Source organism: Dryobates pubescens, chromosome 5, assembly GCF_014839835.1.
Source record: "Dryobates pubescens isolate bDryPub1 chromosome 5, bDryPub1.pri, whole genome shotgun sequence".
Classification (NCBI taxonomy): Eukaryota; Metazoa; Chordata; class Aves; order Piciformes; family Picidae; genus Dryobates; species Dryobates pubescens.
The window spans coordinates 16456607-16472772 of NC_071616.1; the positions used below are offsets into that span (position 1 = coordinate 16456607).

At 44.8% G+C, this 16166-nt stretch overlaps 1 protein-coding gene across 5 annotated transcripts in view; it reads left to right on the top strand.

Moving 5' to 3' along the window:
- The window catches only part of FBXO34 (F-box protein 34), a 44205-nt gene that overhangs the window by 25688 nt on the left and 2351 nt on the right, over nucleotides 1-16166 (top strand). For 2 of the 5 annotated variants that reach the window (XM_054161670.1, XM_054161673.1), the window contains 2 exons: nucleotides 2337-2441; nucleotides 5172-5371. In XM_054161670.1, the coding sequence (XP_054017645.1) occupies nucleotides 5295-5371 (77 nt within the window). In that variant the 5' untranslated portion in view covers nucleotides 2337-2441; nucleotides 5172-5294. Of the gene's footprint in view, nucleotides 1-2336; nucleotides 2446-5171; nucleotides 5372-16166 lie in introns of all 5 variants that reach the window. The other 3 variants (XM_054161672.1, XM_054161674.1, XM_054161671.1) reach the window with 2 other exon arrangements.

Genomic DNA, 16166 nt, shown 5'->3' on the forward strand with positions numbered 1-16166 from the left:
GCAGTGCAGCAGGACTTTGAGAATCTCGTCTGACTTAGTTATTAATCTTTTCATGTAAGTTGGATGCAGTGTCTTTAAGTACCTAGTTTCCTGTGAGGATTTCTTGCCAGCTGCAATACAAATGGGAGGTCACTCTGAAACTGTGTAAAATGACTTGGAGTTAAAATGTGCTTGATACCTTTTTTTTTTTTCCTTAAGACTGGGGTTTAGCCTGGAGAAAAGGAGGCTGAAGGGAGACTTCGCTCTCTGCAACTATCTGAAAGGTGGAGGTTGGCCACCTTATCCAAGGAACAAGCAATTGGACAAGAGGAAGCAGCCTCAACTTGTGCCAGGGGAGGTTTAGATTGGATATTGGGAAAAAGTTCTTCACAAAAAGGGTTGCAAAACACTAAACAAGCTGCCCAGGGAAGTAGCGGAGCCACTGTCTGTGGAGGGATTTAAGAGTCATGTAGATGTGGTGCTGAGGGATGTGGTCTAGTGGTGACTTGGTAGTGCTGGGTTAACAGTTGAACTCCATCTTGAAGGTCTCTTCCAGCCAAAAGAGTTCTGTGATTCTAGGGTTAAATAAAAAAGCAAAATCTAGGTGATGAACTTTGTGTTAAAAGGTAGTCAAGGAGCTGATGTATATCATCTTGCAGTCAGGCCTAGCCTGGGAACTGCTGCTGGTTGTTACAATCAAGTATGAACTGACATTGAGACACTTGAATGTGTCCAGAGAAGGGCAACAAGGCTGGTGAGAGGCCTTGAGCACAGCCCTGTGAGGAGAGGCTGAGGGAGCTGGGGTTGCTTAGCCTGGAGAAGAGGAGGCTCAGGGGTGACCTCATTGCTCTCTACAACTACCTGAAAGGTGGTTGCAGCCAGGAAGGGGTTGGTCTCTTCTCTCTAGCAACCAGCACCAGAACAAGAGGACACAGTCTCAAGCTGCGCCAGGGAAAGTTTAGGCTTGTGGTGAGGAGAAAGTTCTTCACGGAGAGAGTCATTCATCATTGGAATGGGCTGCCCAGGGAGGTGGTGGAGTCACCATCCCTGGAGGTGTTCAAGAGGAGATTGGATGTGGCACTTGGTGCCATGGTCTAGTCATGAGGTCTGTGGTGACAGGTTGGACTCGATGATCTTTGAGGTCTCTTCTGACCTTAGTGATACTGTGAATGCTGGGACTGGAGAAAGCACCAGACTCCCCTGAGCAAGAGGTTTTCATGGAAGGCTATTACAGGTGTCCATGGGAGATGTCTGGGGATGCAAAGATAACTGGCTAAGCTGGGAAGGGTCAGAATTGTGCTTCCAGTGAAACAGAGTTTTAGAGACAAGCATCATGTAACAGCCTAAACTGGAACTGTGGGAGAACGGACATGTAATGCTGTTCTTGGAAGAAAACAAAAACCACTGTGCAGATCTTTATTATAGGGTTGCAGCACTGGTGGGACTTTTTGTTGTTGGTTTTTTTTGGGGGGTGTGCCTGTGTGTTTGTTTTGTTTGTTTTGTGTATGGTTTTCTTTCGGTTTGCTCATTGTGTGGTAGGGTTTTTGTTGTTGCTGTTGGTTTTGTTGGATTTTTTTTTTTCTTTCTTTTAATTTATTTTTAAAGGATTCCCTATCCCTCCTAATGTCTGGGGTTTGGTATTAATTCTTCTGAGTTCCCCTCTGAAACATTTGTCATCAGTCTCCTGCATCCTGAGTGTGCTAATGCTCTTTGCTGGGCCGATCCAGCATGGTGGCCCTATGGAGCATCCTAATAGAATAGAATAAACCAGGTTGGAAGAGACCTTCAAGATCGTCGTGTCCAACCCATCAACCAATCCAACCCACCTGAACAACTAACCCATGGCACCAAGCACCCCATCAAGTCTCCTCCTGAACACCTAAGGCTAACCCTCTGTGCCAGTCCCAAGGCCACAGCCTCCTTCCTAAAAGCACATTTTCTGAAGGGATGTGCCCCTCCTTTGCACTGGTTTGTTTTACCAGCCACTGTTGTTACTGTTCAAAACACGCTTGCTCTTGCAGTAAAGCTGTAGCTGTCAAAAGCTGTAGTGTGTTGCTGCACAGATGAAGAGGCCTTGACTCCCCCTTATCCACACTAGCTGAGCTAATGCATTTGTTTTCCTAAGCTGCAGCAGTGTTCAGAACCGATGATAAGGTGGGGAGTTTTCTGGGACCATTTAGGGAGCTGCTGTCCGTTGCTGGGAGGATGTGGTGCTTACTGCTGCCAAAATCTTGAGTCCTTCCCACATCTTGTGCATGAAGGCATCTGTTTGGGGGTGGCTTCAGAAAGGAAGAACACCGCGTTGAAGTTTTTTAACTTCCTCTTCTATTTTGTGTGTCTGTGTGTTTGTGTTTCAGTGCTCAGGCTGTACCCAACTCTGTGCAAAACTAACAAATCAGCTGAAGCACCTACTGATCAGGATCAGCCTCAGTAAAGAAACGCACTGTGGTAGTTAAAAGGCAGTAAGTAAGTCTCTGCTGGCTGGGTTGCTGAACTTTTTTTCTTTTTTCCTTTCCTGTTTAATTCAGAAGCACAGTGTTTTACTACTCACACAGTAGGAATATGTCAGTAGCTCGCTGGCATTAATAGTCTATTTCAGCTCTTTTCTATAGTCCAGCAGCTAGAGGAGGGGAGAAAGCATGCTTTGTGTGGGGCTGTGTTTGCATCTGTGCTGCAGTGCCCATCTGAACTTGCCTCTATTTTGTCAGCTTTTGCTTCCCTCTAGTAGGTGCTAGTCCCTTGTTAAACACATCACATCCCACCATGTGATGCCTGTGCTTGTGGCTGTCCCTGACCTGAACCAATTCTCTCAATGGTTTTGCTTCACCAGCTCTTTACTGCAAACAAGATGATCTTTTGGGTTACAGTTTTTTGCCTGGCTTTTTATTGCTTACTTCTCACTTGATCTGCAAAGGAGTAGGACTAGGACAAATTATCTGGTGTTCCTAACCAGGAATAACTGGAGAGAGTTTTAGCTATTGAAAAAAGTGACTGGCGTTCTTGAAATGTTATGGTTGCACTCACTTGGGTGGGGATAAAGTCATGTTTCTGTGTTACAGTTCCTGCTGAGTCTCAAATATTAGTGTCAGTAAAGCCAGAAGGGGAAGCCAGACAAAAGCTTGGATAACAGTCAGAATTTCAGTGCTTTCTATTGACGGGAAAGTAACAATTTTGTGTTTAACTTGATTTTTCATAAAACACTAGGCATGTGCTTTTTCTCTGTGAATTGCTGCTTGTGAATATGTGTTTTATAGACCACAAAACATCAGAAATGGATGCTTTTTGTGTCTAGGTTTCAGTCTTGTAGGTAGGTCCTTGTTATAGGCTCTGGGTAATCTGATGAAAATGGTGTTTTAACTACAAAGTTTCAATTTCTGCTGCTGTGAGCCGTGGCAGCCTAGCTCCTTGTCTTTGAGTTCATGGAGTGGAGAGTGAACTTAAGTCTTCTCGCTCTGCCAGTGCAGTGCCTCTGTCTTCTCCATCCAACATGTTTCCTTGCCTTGTGTAGAACTCAGCAAAGATTTCTTCATAGCAACTATGATGTGTTTCTGTAATGCTTTATGTATTATTTTAGGCTCCTGCTTACTGAAATGTGGAGAAGTGATTAACCTCTCATTCACCAGCACTAGAGAAATTGTGGAATTGCTATTGCAGATTTCAAATCAGGTGGATCTCCACCAGCTTCTGTTTTCCCTGTCTGGAAAGCCATCCTTCATTGCTTTCTTGGCAAAAGTGGCTACCAATTTAGAGTGAGCTTTGTGGCCCAGGAGTGCATAGTGGCAGCACTGAGTTGTAAATTGCATTGGTCAAGTGCTAATGAAATGAGCTGTGCATAGGTAGGCACTCTTCTGCATGAGAGTTCCTTCCCTGGCAGGTGTTGGGAAAGGAGTGATGTGAGAGGCTCCATCTCAGCCAGAGTTGTGCTGCCAGCAAGAACAAAACCTCTAGCGACTGCCTCTGCCAGGCTCCACCGTGGAAATACTGGGGTGGGAGCACTGGGCAAAGCTGCTGAAAAGGAGGGAACAACCTGCTGCACTAAATCACCAATCCCCTGGGGATGCAGCTCTATAGTTAGCATCTTCAAATGGCATTCCTTTATTACAGCATCATTGTGCATGGTCCTCTGGAGAGGAAGCAAACAATCTTTAAAATAATCTGCTGGCAACTCAGGCTTGGTATTTGAGCCTTTCCAGGGCTCTTTTGCTGTGTCACTCTTTCCTTTTATGTTCCAACTCCAAGGTCGTTGTTGTTTCACCATCAGAGTACATTAAAGCACCAGTAATGGTGTCTACTTCAAGGACAAAGTGTAGAAGGCAGCAGCCTAGTGCAAAGGAGAGATACTGCAGAACAGTTTTGTTTTGGTGAAATCTGCTGGCTTATCTGCATGTGATGCAGAGCTGGGGCAGTTTTCACAAGGCTTGGAGGCTGAGGGGTGGCATGTTTTTTGTCCTTTCTGAAATCTTCCACGTTATTTTGATTAGAACACTAACGTAACTCCTGGCAGCGTCAAATCTTACTGCTAGCAGCAGTTTCCCTCCAAAGCTTGATGCAGTGCTAACGAGCAGAAAGATCTTGTGTGTCCTGTTTCCTCCAGGCTTGGAGGACAGCCTGTTCCAAAGGAGGTGCCAAGGTAGTGCTGCAGTCATATAAAAGATGAAGAAGCATTGTGTGTGCAGACAGGCTGCTGTGGTGGGTGTGTGTACTTTAATTGTGTTCAGAAGCTCCAGTTGCAGTAATGGCATGATGATGTTACTTTTTTTTATTGGTTTTTTTTTCTTTTTTTAATACTTATATTTGGGTATAAGCTGGGACACAGAAGGTTTCACTTCAACGTGAGGAGAAACTTCTTTCCTGTGAGGGTGACGGAGCACTGGAACAGGCTGCCCAGAGAAGGTGTGGAGTCTCCCTTCTCTGGAGGCTTTCAAAACCCACCTGGATGTGTTCCTGTGTGGCTTGCCCTAGGTGATCCTGCTTTGTCAGGAGGGTTGGACTTGTCCTCTGGAGGTCCCTTCCAACCCCTAACATTCTGTGATTTATGACTCTCTCTCTCTGTGTTATATTATGTATGTGTATGCATATGTGTGTACATGTTTATTTTCTCGCTCTTGGGCAAGAGTCCTTGTTCTGCCCACCTGTGTTTCCGTCCCTGCTCTGATCAAACATGATCTTATGTACCTCCTTGTTTTGTTTAGTTTCTAGGTGTCAGAGACACAGAAAAGCCCCACGTGGGGCAAAGAAAGCTGATGGGGAAGCCTTGTGTGTAATCCAGGATGGACTGGCTGTGACGGCGTGCCTTAGCTGGAGAGGTAGTTAGGATGAAGAGTTCCTGCAGAGCTGGCCTCCACAGGGAACCACTGAATTCCACATCCTCCACCTTCCATCAAGTCAAACGGTATGAACAGACTGGTTGGTTTGCCTCTAGTTAAGTATGTAGCACTGATGGAAGCTCCTACCTTCCCTGTTGCCCTGTGTGTCACTCAGATATTTGGTCTAAATTCTTACTTTGGGATAGTGTTTAAGTGAAATGTTGCAATAGCTTAAGGGCAGAAATGTTCTTTGACACTTTTATTTGATAATGACAACAACAGATTCACTACAGCTGGTCCTGCACTTGGAAAAATCATTGGGTTTTCTAGCAACAGCTGTAAATTAATGTGGGAACGTGGCTTTGAAGTACAACTGAATTGGGGAATGGTTTGTCTTAGTAGACTTTAAAACATGCAGGCAGCTTAAAGCAAGTGGAAATACTGGCAATCGCTGCTGTGGTTCGCCTTGCTATGGAGTAAGTAATTACATTAGTTTAAGCTCAGATTTTGTCTTGCTCACTCTCTTGTGTGTCTTCTTAAGAAGAAATGCACGATTGATTTCAAACACTTGTGCTTCTGTGACAATGAAGTGAACGCCTCTCACTTTGTCTCATTATAGGCACACCGTACAGAACAACTTGTCCTTATGCAAATGCAAGAACATGCCAGTTTGTTTGAATTTAAGCTACTTGAAGATATATGGTGGTGGTTTTTTTCCCCCTCTTCTTTTCTGAAACCAAGACTTTTAAACTTCCTCCATCTGAAAAGAGCCAGCTTTCTGGTTTCCAAAAGCTGTGTGGGTTTAAAGCAAATTTTAACCTTTGTTCTTTGTGGTTGTGTAGACAGCATATACTTACTGTGTTAGTCTCCTGGCAATTTAGTGCTGGAAAAGGCTTCCTGGGTCACCCAGCTCCTAGCTTTCCCAAGCTGTATCTGATACTCCCTTTTTTACATTTGGAAGTCTAGCCTAACAACAGTTACGTCTTCCCTGCTCTCCACCTGTAGATCAGGCCCTTACTGAAGATGACAGATCTAGCTGTGCAATTAGGAATCTTGTTTTGACTCCCAGACTGAACATTCATGCCAGTTTATACACACAGTTGAGCCTGTGTTCATTTTTGGTTTTCCTTTTGCATAAAGATTATTGCTTATTTTCAATGGCTTAAATGCAGTTTTGTATCCTCATCTCACATTTGCTGTGCTAAATGACCCAAGTGTTACCTGGTAGCTTCTTGAGTACATAACAACTGTCTTCCTCGTTCTCAGTGTGAACAACTCTCCTGAGTCATGTCAAAAAGTGTATGCTGCACTCCAGAGCATATAGAAATAGAATAGAAAAATAGAATTAACCAGGTTGGAAAAGACTTTTGACCTATCGAGTCCAACACCATCTTACCAACTAAACCATGGCACCAAGTGCCCCATCCATATCTGGCAGGAGAGCTTTCCACTGATGCCTGGAATATATCACAGAATCACCTCTGTTTATTTGTGTTTCGTGGGTGTCCATGGTGGCCAATGTACCTTTCTTAGTTACCTCCAAAACTTAATGTTTAGCTTTCTGGTGCATCACCATCTATATCTCAAAGCTCTGCTTCTGTTATTTGATGCTTTGTGCCCCTGCTGTTTTCGAAGTGTCTTCATTTCTCTGGGTGCTTCTCTAGTATTTGTGCTGATGTCATCCCTTGCAAAATCAGATGTTCCCAAGGCTGATTCCTGAGGCATTGCTTTGGTCTCTGGGTTGTTTTCTTATCCAGCATCACCTGGTGGGGCTGTCTGCTGCTAAGGCAGTTCTTTTGTCTGTTTTTCCCCATTCCTCTGCCAATATGTCTTAAGCATTAAATCTCCTTGTGCCTTTTGAAGTCCATTTGAGTAAGATGTATATTTGTCTGAAAAGATGACTTTTGGACAACCTTCAGGTTAGCCTGGCATATTGTACTATACCCTCTTCCCTCTTTTTCTGTGTCACCTTAATACTCTTTGCTTGCAAAGCACTTTTATATTGAAGTCAGAATACCAGGCCTGGACAGGCTGCAATTTCTCTCCCTTCTTTCTCTCCTGCAGCGCCACTTCTAGCGTGCCACATGTTTTATTAACTCATTGTTTGCTTTCAAGAGGTTTACAAATCTTGTTTCTTGGCCTGCAGTTTATAACTCTCTCTGTTTGAGTTTCTAAAGCTGAGATGAGCCACTCCTGACAATTTTCATGAAGCTTTTTGATCCACTCACTGCTCTCCAGTGTGTTTGGGTTAACACCTGGGCTTTTGCCCTCCTGATCACACTTGTCACCCCTCTTAAAAAATGATGCAACATCAAATTTAGTATTTTGTGCTGTACCTAGAGTGCTCTTAATCTCTGCCTTGACCTCGATTACAGCCTTGTTTCTCTGCCTGTCCTTCCTCACAAAGTGCTGAAGGACCTTTTACCATTTCTGTTTAAACTATCTTTGAAGGGACTCAACACTGCACCATTTCTCTCATTTATTGTTACATTTTGATCTCTCCAGATACAAGTTTCCAACTGATGTAACTTGATATCTTGACACTCTTGTCTGCTTCTTGTATCCTTCCCAGAGAAGAAACGTGTTCAGTCGGAGCTGCCACTTTCCTTGTTTGGGATGTGTTCTTACTGAAAACACCTTCTGACTGCTGGAAAATGCCTGCTGGTTTGCACTGTCTGTGGTGAAGTCTGCACTGCAGTGCAGCTGACTTCATGAACCAATTCCTTTTAGCCTTGAGTTTCAGAAGAACAACCTGGTGTCCTGCCTTCAAATATACTTCTGCTTATACTTTCTTTTGCGTCTTGTCACGATGGTGCAGTCCAAGGTTGATTTCTACAACCTTTCCTGTGTCCTCATTATGTATGCAAAAAAATGAAGATTAAATAGCATCACTTTGTGATGGCTCGTTAACTGTTTGGAAAAAAATTGTTGCACCATGATATTAAGAACACTTTTTTTTTTTTCATTCTCTTGCAGTTAAGAAATTGGAGGGAAAAAAATTATAAGAAAGATTAAAACATTTCCAGAAGGAAACATGTCACTTTGCTGCTCTGGGCAGCTTTCAGCAGAAGCCTTACAAAGCCACCACTTTTTTCTTGCTGTTTTTCTGTGATTTTACATAATCACAGACTGGTAGGTATTGGAAAGGATGTCTGGAGGTCATCTAGACCTGCCCCCCTGCTAAAGCAGGATCACCCACAGCAGGTTGCCCAGCATCACAATGTCCAGGGTGGGTTTGGAATCTCTCCAGAGAAGGAGACTCCACAACTTCTCTGGGCAGCCTGTTCTAAGGGCTCCATCACCATCACAGGAATAAGTGTTTCCTAATGTTTAGGTGGTACTTGTGCGTGTTAGAGTTGGTGCCTGCTGCCCCTTGTGCTGTCACCAGGCTCCACTGTACACAAAGCTGACCCTATCCTCTTGCCCCTCACCCTTTAGCTATTGATCAGCATTGATAAAGTCCTCTCTGTCTGTTCTTGAGCAGCCCCAGGTCTCTCAGCCTTTCCTCATAGAAAATGTGCTCTAGCCTCTTTCTCATCTTTGCAGTCCTTCACTGGACTTTAAGTTCCTTCTCTCTCTTGAACTGGGGAGCCCAGAACTGGACACAGGACTCCATTTCTTCTCACTTTAGGCTTCCACCATAGGCATGTGTCCTCTTTGAACTGCATATTTCTGGAGCAGCTATAAGCTGAATACTGAATCATTCAGGTTTTGTTCCTTTCTGCTTTGTCATGTCTGTCTCATCTGTGGTATGGTTGGGAAGCAGGGATCATGGGTTTGAGTTTCCTCAGGCTCCACAAAGAATTGCTTCTACGTCACGCACTTCATGGTAAGTGCTTTTATACAAAGGAATGGCAAAGCAATAGCACTTCTTCCTGGGGAGAACTTAGGCAATAGCTGAAGCTGCTTTGCTTTATGCTTTTTACCTTTGTCTGTGTGTTTACTTCACATGTTCAAAACTTACTAATGGGTGGGAGTCTTCAAGTTGGAGTAGTCTGTGTGTTGGTCTCTGTGCAGTCTATCACCTGAAACCTCTGCTTGGTGAAGAGTATGGATTTTTATGCATGATAGCTTTTATAGCTTCTCCTGTGGGCAGATATATTTGAGTGTCATCTCCTCCAGAGTCAGATTATTTGAATGCCTGATGTGGGTGAGCAAGCAGGAGAGGGATCCAATGTTAAGAGTTAAGTGCCTACTTCTAGCTCCTCACCTCTTGTGGGTCAGCTCTGCTCGATGTTTGGCTTGTTCCTGCTTGCCCCCAGACTGGCAGCTCAAGTGAAGAGCACTGCCTCAGCAGTTTCATACTTTACCTTCAGAGCCTGAGACAGACCACACTGGCTCTCAGATTGATGTAAGAGGCAGTTTTACAGGCAATGGGAGGTGGGTCAGGAGCATTCCCTTTAACAGGAGCCAAGGGAGTGGATTTTCTAGAAGTGGGCTGCTTTTGCAGCTGCTGAAGTCAAATCCGCTCCTGCTCTGGAGCATTGTGCTTCCCAGCTCTCCTTTCTCCAAGCTTGGACACTTGCCACATGCCAGAACAAGCTCCTGTGAGTAGCAAAGCCCCTTCCATTCCAGCTGCTCGGCTGGGACTTTCCCACCTCAGCAGAATCCGTGGAATGCCTTTGAAGCAGCTCTGTCTGCTTTACCTTGCCCTGGCGGTGCAAAGGGGATGGAAATGGTACTGAAGATTGAGCCCAAAGGACCCACCTAAGTCCTTCCAGAAATAACAAGTGGTTGACCATAGTTCAGCTTGCATTCAGTTCTCAGGCCTTCATAATTGTCAGTATCCTTTACAGAGGAGCTAAGCTCTACAGACAGAGAAACGGGATGCCAGGGAAAAGGAATGCTTTGCCAGAGGTTATGCTTGGTGTGGGTTTTTTATTGTTGTTGGGGTTTTTCTTTTTGGTTTTTTTGTTTCTTTTTTCCTGGCTTCTGTCTTGTGTTAGTATGTCCTGAGGGTTTTTTCAGAGTTGTAGTTGGCACTGTGTGTGCAGTCAGCAATGCTAGGAACTTTTGTCGACTGGAGTTTGTGTTTACAAAAAGAAATCCACAGGAAACTTTGGGGTTTTGATTGAAATTTTCACCTTGCTAAAACCTTCCGGTGCTTTACCCAGAAAACCTGCAGTGAGAATGTGCTGTTTGAGCTGATGTCCCTTTTGTTGTTGTTGTCCTTGCTGGGCAGAGGAAATCTTTTGTCTTCACAGGACAGATTGGTTATTAGGAAAAATGTCTTTACTGAAACAGTGGTCAGGCATTGGAACAGGCTGCCTAGGGAGGTGGTGGAGTCACCATCCTTGGAGGCATTCTGAGAAACGTGTGGACATGGCACTTCAGGACATGGTGGTGTTGGATGTCTTTTATGGCCTTAATGGTTCTGATTTTTATAACGTTGTGAAAGTCCCCGACCCAGATGTGGTGAGGGGTATCTAGGCTCTCTGTGGACCTTGGAAAGGAAAGGTAGGGGTTGGAAGGGACCTTGGAAGATCATCAGTTCCAATCATAGAATCAACAAGGGTGGAAAAGATCTCAAAGATCATCAAGTCCAACCTGTCACCCAAGACCTCATGACTACTAGACCATGGCACCAAGTGCCACGTCCAATCCCCTCTTGAACACCTCCAGGGACGGCGACTCCACCACCTCCCTGGGCAACCCATTCCACTGGCTAACAACGTTCTCTGTGGAGAACTTTCTCAATGCCCCTGCCAAAGCAGGATCATCTAGGGCAAGTCACACAGTAACACAGCCTGTTTGGTCTTGACGGTCTTCAGAGAAGGAGACTCCATAGCCTCTGTGGGCAGCCTGTTTCAGTGCTCCATCACACTTACAGTAAAGAAGTTTTTCTTCATACTGAGGTGGAACCTCCTGTGTTCCAGTTTGTGTCCATTGCCCCTTGTCAATGGATGAAATTAAAATGGAGTCTTTCCTACCAATTTTGGAGTTTCCACTAAAGCAAATAAATTACTTTTTGAGACTGCTGTGAGTTAAAAGATCTATAAATACAAAAAGAGGCAGACAGATTCTGGCCAGCTTGGCACAGCAGTGCCTTGTGGGCCTTCCCTTCAGTAGGGAGAGGAGGGGGGTGTGCCTGTCTGTGCATGTATGAGGACATACATTTGAATGTTTTTATATCAGTCCTGTGTGGTAACTAACTGGATAAAGCTGTAGTGGAAACAAGCTGTGGTTATGACTTGAAAAAACAGCAGTGGGATTCCCAAAAGTGTTAAGTATCCTGTTTTTCAGACATGGCTGATTAGAAATAGGAAAAGAAAACAAAACAAAAAAACCCAACAAAGTAAACCTGGCCCTTATTTCATCAGCTTCAGGATGGCATAGCTGTGTAAAGGCAGCTCTGCTGGCTGTTTCAGTGCTGAGCATTCCTGCTAGAATTATTTGTTGTCAGTGATTCCAAACCTCACGTTTGGGGTTCAGAACCTTTTATTCTTTGCTCCATGAACTTCTGAAGAGTTGTTGTCTCTCAAGATAAAATTAGACAGCTTGATAACTTAAAAGGGAGGAGGAAAGCAGACAGAATTGCTCTGGAATGAAGTGTTATAGGGCATTGCTGGTGATTTCACTGTTGAACAGCTATTTTTGATAGTTTGAAATATTTAGAAGATTACCTGCAGCTGCCACAGTTCTCTGCTTGCCAGCACTGAAGTGTTGCCGAAATAAGGTAGTCTGTGGGTGGGGACTGGGAGCTGGTTCATCTTCAAAGCAATTTTCACTTGTTCTGATTCTAGGAGCTAGAGATGAAATGTGCTGCTGACATGCAGGGAAGAAGCTCTGCTTGTCTACAAGTTAATGTTCACAGCAAAGTGTATGGAGCCGGGTGTTTTTTTCCCAAGCGACACTCGGGGGTGAAGGTCTGTTCTTAACATCTATTTTAAAACAGAAGTTCTGGGAAGAGCTGGGGAGCAGGTGACAGTGCGATTCAGCTGGTCAGGTGGAGCTGGCAGTGCTCTTTATAGCTGCCCAAAATTATTGACCAAAGGTTTTCTTTAAATCTGGATCCATTAAACAAGTGCAATGAATTGAATGCTGAATTCAAATGAGGGAATTATTCTGGCAGTAAAACTTCTGACTAAGGCATAATTTTGTTATGTAAATTACAACTTTTCAACCTTAAATGGTATTGTTGGCTGAGCCAGAGACTAACTGAAGCACAGAAGGAAATATAACCTGAAACAAGAAATCCAGAATAGGTGAGGCATAACTCTACCCTTTTGTCTTTCTCCATAGGCCAGAAATAGCTGAGAGCAGCTGAACCAACTTTGCTGGCTAAACATGTCCTCTAAGCATGTTGGGGTAACCAGTTTGGTCCTGTTTTCATTCATGTAATCCCTGGTCTCACCTTCATTTGTAGCTTCTCTTAATGAAGGGCATTGAACTGATTGTCCTGCTGGATTCCTGAAAACTGCTTGAAGAAAGCCTTTTAAAAACACATTCAGCTCATCTTTCAAACACCCTGGCCTGAAAACTCATGAATGAAATTTGATCTGCTGCTCCTGGCTCATGAGATTTCAATGTGCAAAGCTGTGCAGTTAATTGTGCTTACCTCTTCTCCCCAGGGTACAGTGTCAGGCAGCCATCAGAGCTTTTCTTTCTCTAGTCTTGCAAAGAACGGCTCCAAAATGCCCTTTTCAGATGGGGAAGGGAGAGCTGCAGGCACAGTTTCCTGCAGCACCTTGTTGCAGTGGTTCTGCTGCTCTTCTGGGCTGGGCTCTGGCCTGAGCACATTGGTGGCCTGACCCTGTTTAGTTGTGAAGTGCCACCGAGGTGAGGCAGAGCCTACAGAAAATGAGGCTGAAGCAGAGTGCAGCAGCTTTGATTTCCCATTCTGCCTTCACTCATCTATTTCAGCGCCCTGGCAGTCTATTTTAATCAGATTATTTTAGTTTTTAGCATCCAACTGAGAAGGCAAACAAAATAGCTCAGTTGCATTTTGCAGAAGAGACTAAACTGGGAGGTGACCCAGTTCCAAGAGGAGCTGGAATTAGCATGCAGAAGGCATGGGGAGAGAATTAACCCAGGGACTAGGTAGGTGTACCTGTAATAATGGGAGCTCTCCTACCCCCACAGTGCGTAGGTGGCATGCAGATGGTTTTAGCACTGGTTGCAGGAGTGAGGTGGTGATCTTGTAAAATCATGAGGGGAGATAACATAGAATCACACACTGGTTTGGGTTGGAAGGTACATTAAAGATGATCTAGTTTCAATCCACTTCAGTAGAAAGGGACATCTTCCACTAGAGCAGTTTGCTCAAAGCCCTGTCAAACCTGACCTGCAGTGTTTCTGGGGATGGGGCATCTACTACCTCCCTGGGCAGCCTGGGATGGTGTTTCACAGCCCTCAGCGTCTTGCATCTAACCTAAGTCTGCCCTCTTTGTTTAAAGCCATTACTCTTGCCCTATCACTGCATGCCCTTGTAAAATACTCTTCTCCAGCTTTTCCTCTAGGCCCTCTTTAGGCACTGAAAGGCCACAAGAAGGTCTTCCTGGAGCCTTCTCTTCTCCAAGCTGAACAACTGCAACTCTCAACCTGACCTCACAGAAGAGGGGTTCCAGCCCTCCCATCATTAGTGTGACCTCCTCTGGCCCTGCTTCACCAAGTCCATGTTCTTCTGTGCTGAGGACTCCAGAGCTGGACCTGGCACTACACATGGGGTCTCTCCAGAGAGGAACAGAGGAGGAGAATAAGTTCTCTGGACCTCCACACTGCTTTGGATGCAGCCTCAGGATACGGTTGGCTTATTTCCAGTGTCTCCCTCTGGCCTTCAAAGCACTGTAGAAGACCAAAGGGGACCCCTAGGCTTTATGTGCACACGTAGAAAGGTGAACTAACCCCAGCTCCTGATGTACTTCCTCAAAACCTCTCTGCCTGCACTTGTCACCCATCCCCTCACTACTCTTATCACTAGGGTGAGAAGGAGAGGAACAAAAACCTGAGAAAGCAATGGTTAAGCAGCATGGCTGCTTCGAGTGAAGGAGGCTTCCTCTGCTTGGACAGGACAGGCTGAGTTGTTGCCCTTGTGCACTCCTGTGTGGTGTTAGCAGCTGGAAGTATCTTGATTTCAAAGCCTTCCCTCGGATAGGTCTGGAGCTCTCTGGCTCAGCTCTGTGTTGTGTCATCAATTACTTTGGAGGGTCAACAGCCCTGGCTGATCTGTGGGGCAGGGCTGCCTGGACGGTCCCCAAACTGCATTCCAGCGGCACATCCATGTGTGTTTTTGGTCAACATCTGCTGCTATGACCTCCTTCTTGCAGCCATCCTGTGTGTTTTGGTGGGTCTGCTTGAGGGGGTGAGTGAGCTGACTTCCTTTCTCCTGTGTGCCAACCCCATAGGTGCCCTGTGTAGCATCCTGGAGGGCATCTTAAAGTAGGTGTGTGTCCTGATGTGGCACAGCAGGAGAGAACCCAGCTGGATTCTGTCTCTGTGTGCCTGATACAAACCTGTTGTGTGTCAGCTGCAGGTATTAGACCTATAAATCTGTCCCACTTCATAGATTTGTAATTAAAAGACATTTTTAGGCTAGAAATGCAATACCAAAGCAGCTGTTTTGGTAGTGGGCACCAAATGAAACATTCAATGTCTTACTGTGTCCATAATCAGCTCATGGTAAATGGTGGCATTGAACTTGGTGTTCTTAAACCAGTGGGCATGGATTATCCCTGTTGCAAAAAGCAGGCCTTTTAAATGTAACCATTCAAAGATTGACATGGAAACACAATCTGTAGTTAGTGCTGTAATATGCTCATGTGATACTCCTGGGAGAAGAGCATCAAGTCTCCTGCTAATTATATCCTGTGTGGCAGTGCCCTGGCTTTCTGCATTTCTGAGCTTTGAATTGGAAGATGACTGAGCAGGTGTGATGGAACAGAGGAGTCAAGCACCCGGGGCTGTCACAGGAGTGGTGCTGCTGCTCTAGTGTCACCAGCATCCAAGTATCTCCTTCACTGCTCTTAAATTCTTAACCATGAAAATGTGGAAAGTGGTTCTTTTCAGCAGTATGTGATGCTTCTGTCGCTTTTGGGAGGGGGCATCTGATGTATGGGAGAGGACACCCAAGTTGCCGTTATTGATACACAAAAAGATAGGTTTTATTGAATCCTATCATTGGGGTTGGAAGAGACATCTAAGTCCAAATGTTAACCTGGCACTGCCAAGTCTACCACTAAAGCATGTCCTTGAGCACCACATCTACATGGCTTTTAAATGCCTTCAGGGTTAGGGACTCCACCACTGCCCTGGGCAGCCTGTTCCAGCATTTCATAACCTTTTCTGTGAAGCAATTTTCCCTAATGTCCAATCCAAACCTTTCCTGGTACAACTTGAGAACATATCCTCTTGTCCTCTCTGGGGTGGGTATTTAGATTAGGTATCTGCTGGGATCTCTGAGTGAAAAACAGTTATCTCTGGATAACTTTCCTTTTCAGCTTTAACTGTACTTTATCTCCAAAAAAGTATTATTGTCTTTTTTAATCATAATATAAAAAAAATATTATGAAGAAAAGCTAATGTTGATTAAATCTTGAACCCACATGTGCCTTGCATCTGGATTAACAACCAAAGGCAAAGAAGGGTGGCTGTAACTCTAGAATGAACATCTAGCTGTGTTTGTACAACAGGTAGAATTTCAGTGCTTGGATTTCTTCTTGCAACTTCCTGGAAATGGATTTCTCTGTAACAGATCTCTGCTATCCTTAAGACCATAATCCTATTGCAGGAAGTTCTCCAAAGCTGGATGTGGTAGGCTGGTTGCTGCTTTTCCTTTCTCAGGTGGTTCCTTTTGCAGTGTGGGCTGCTTGATGTGTAGAGTAGGAGGCATCTTAGTGCCTGCTCTGGACCACCTTCTCTCATTCCAGACAGGCATAATTTGCA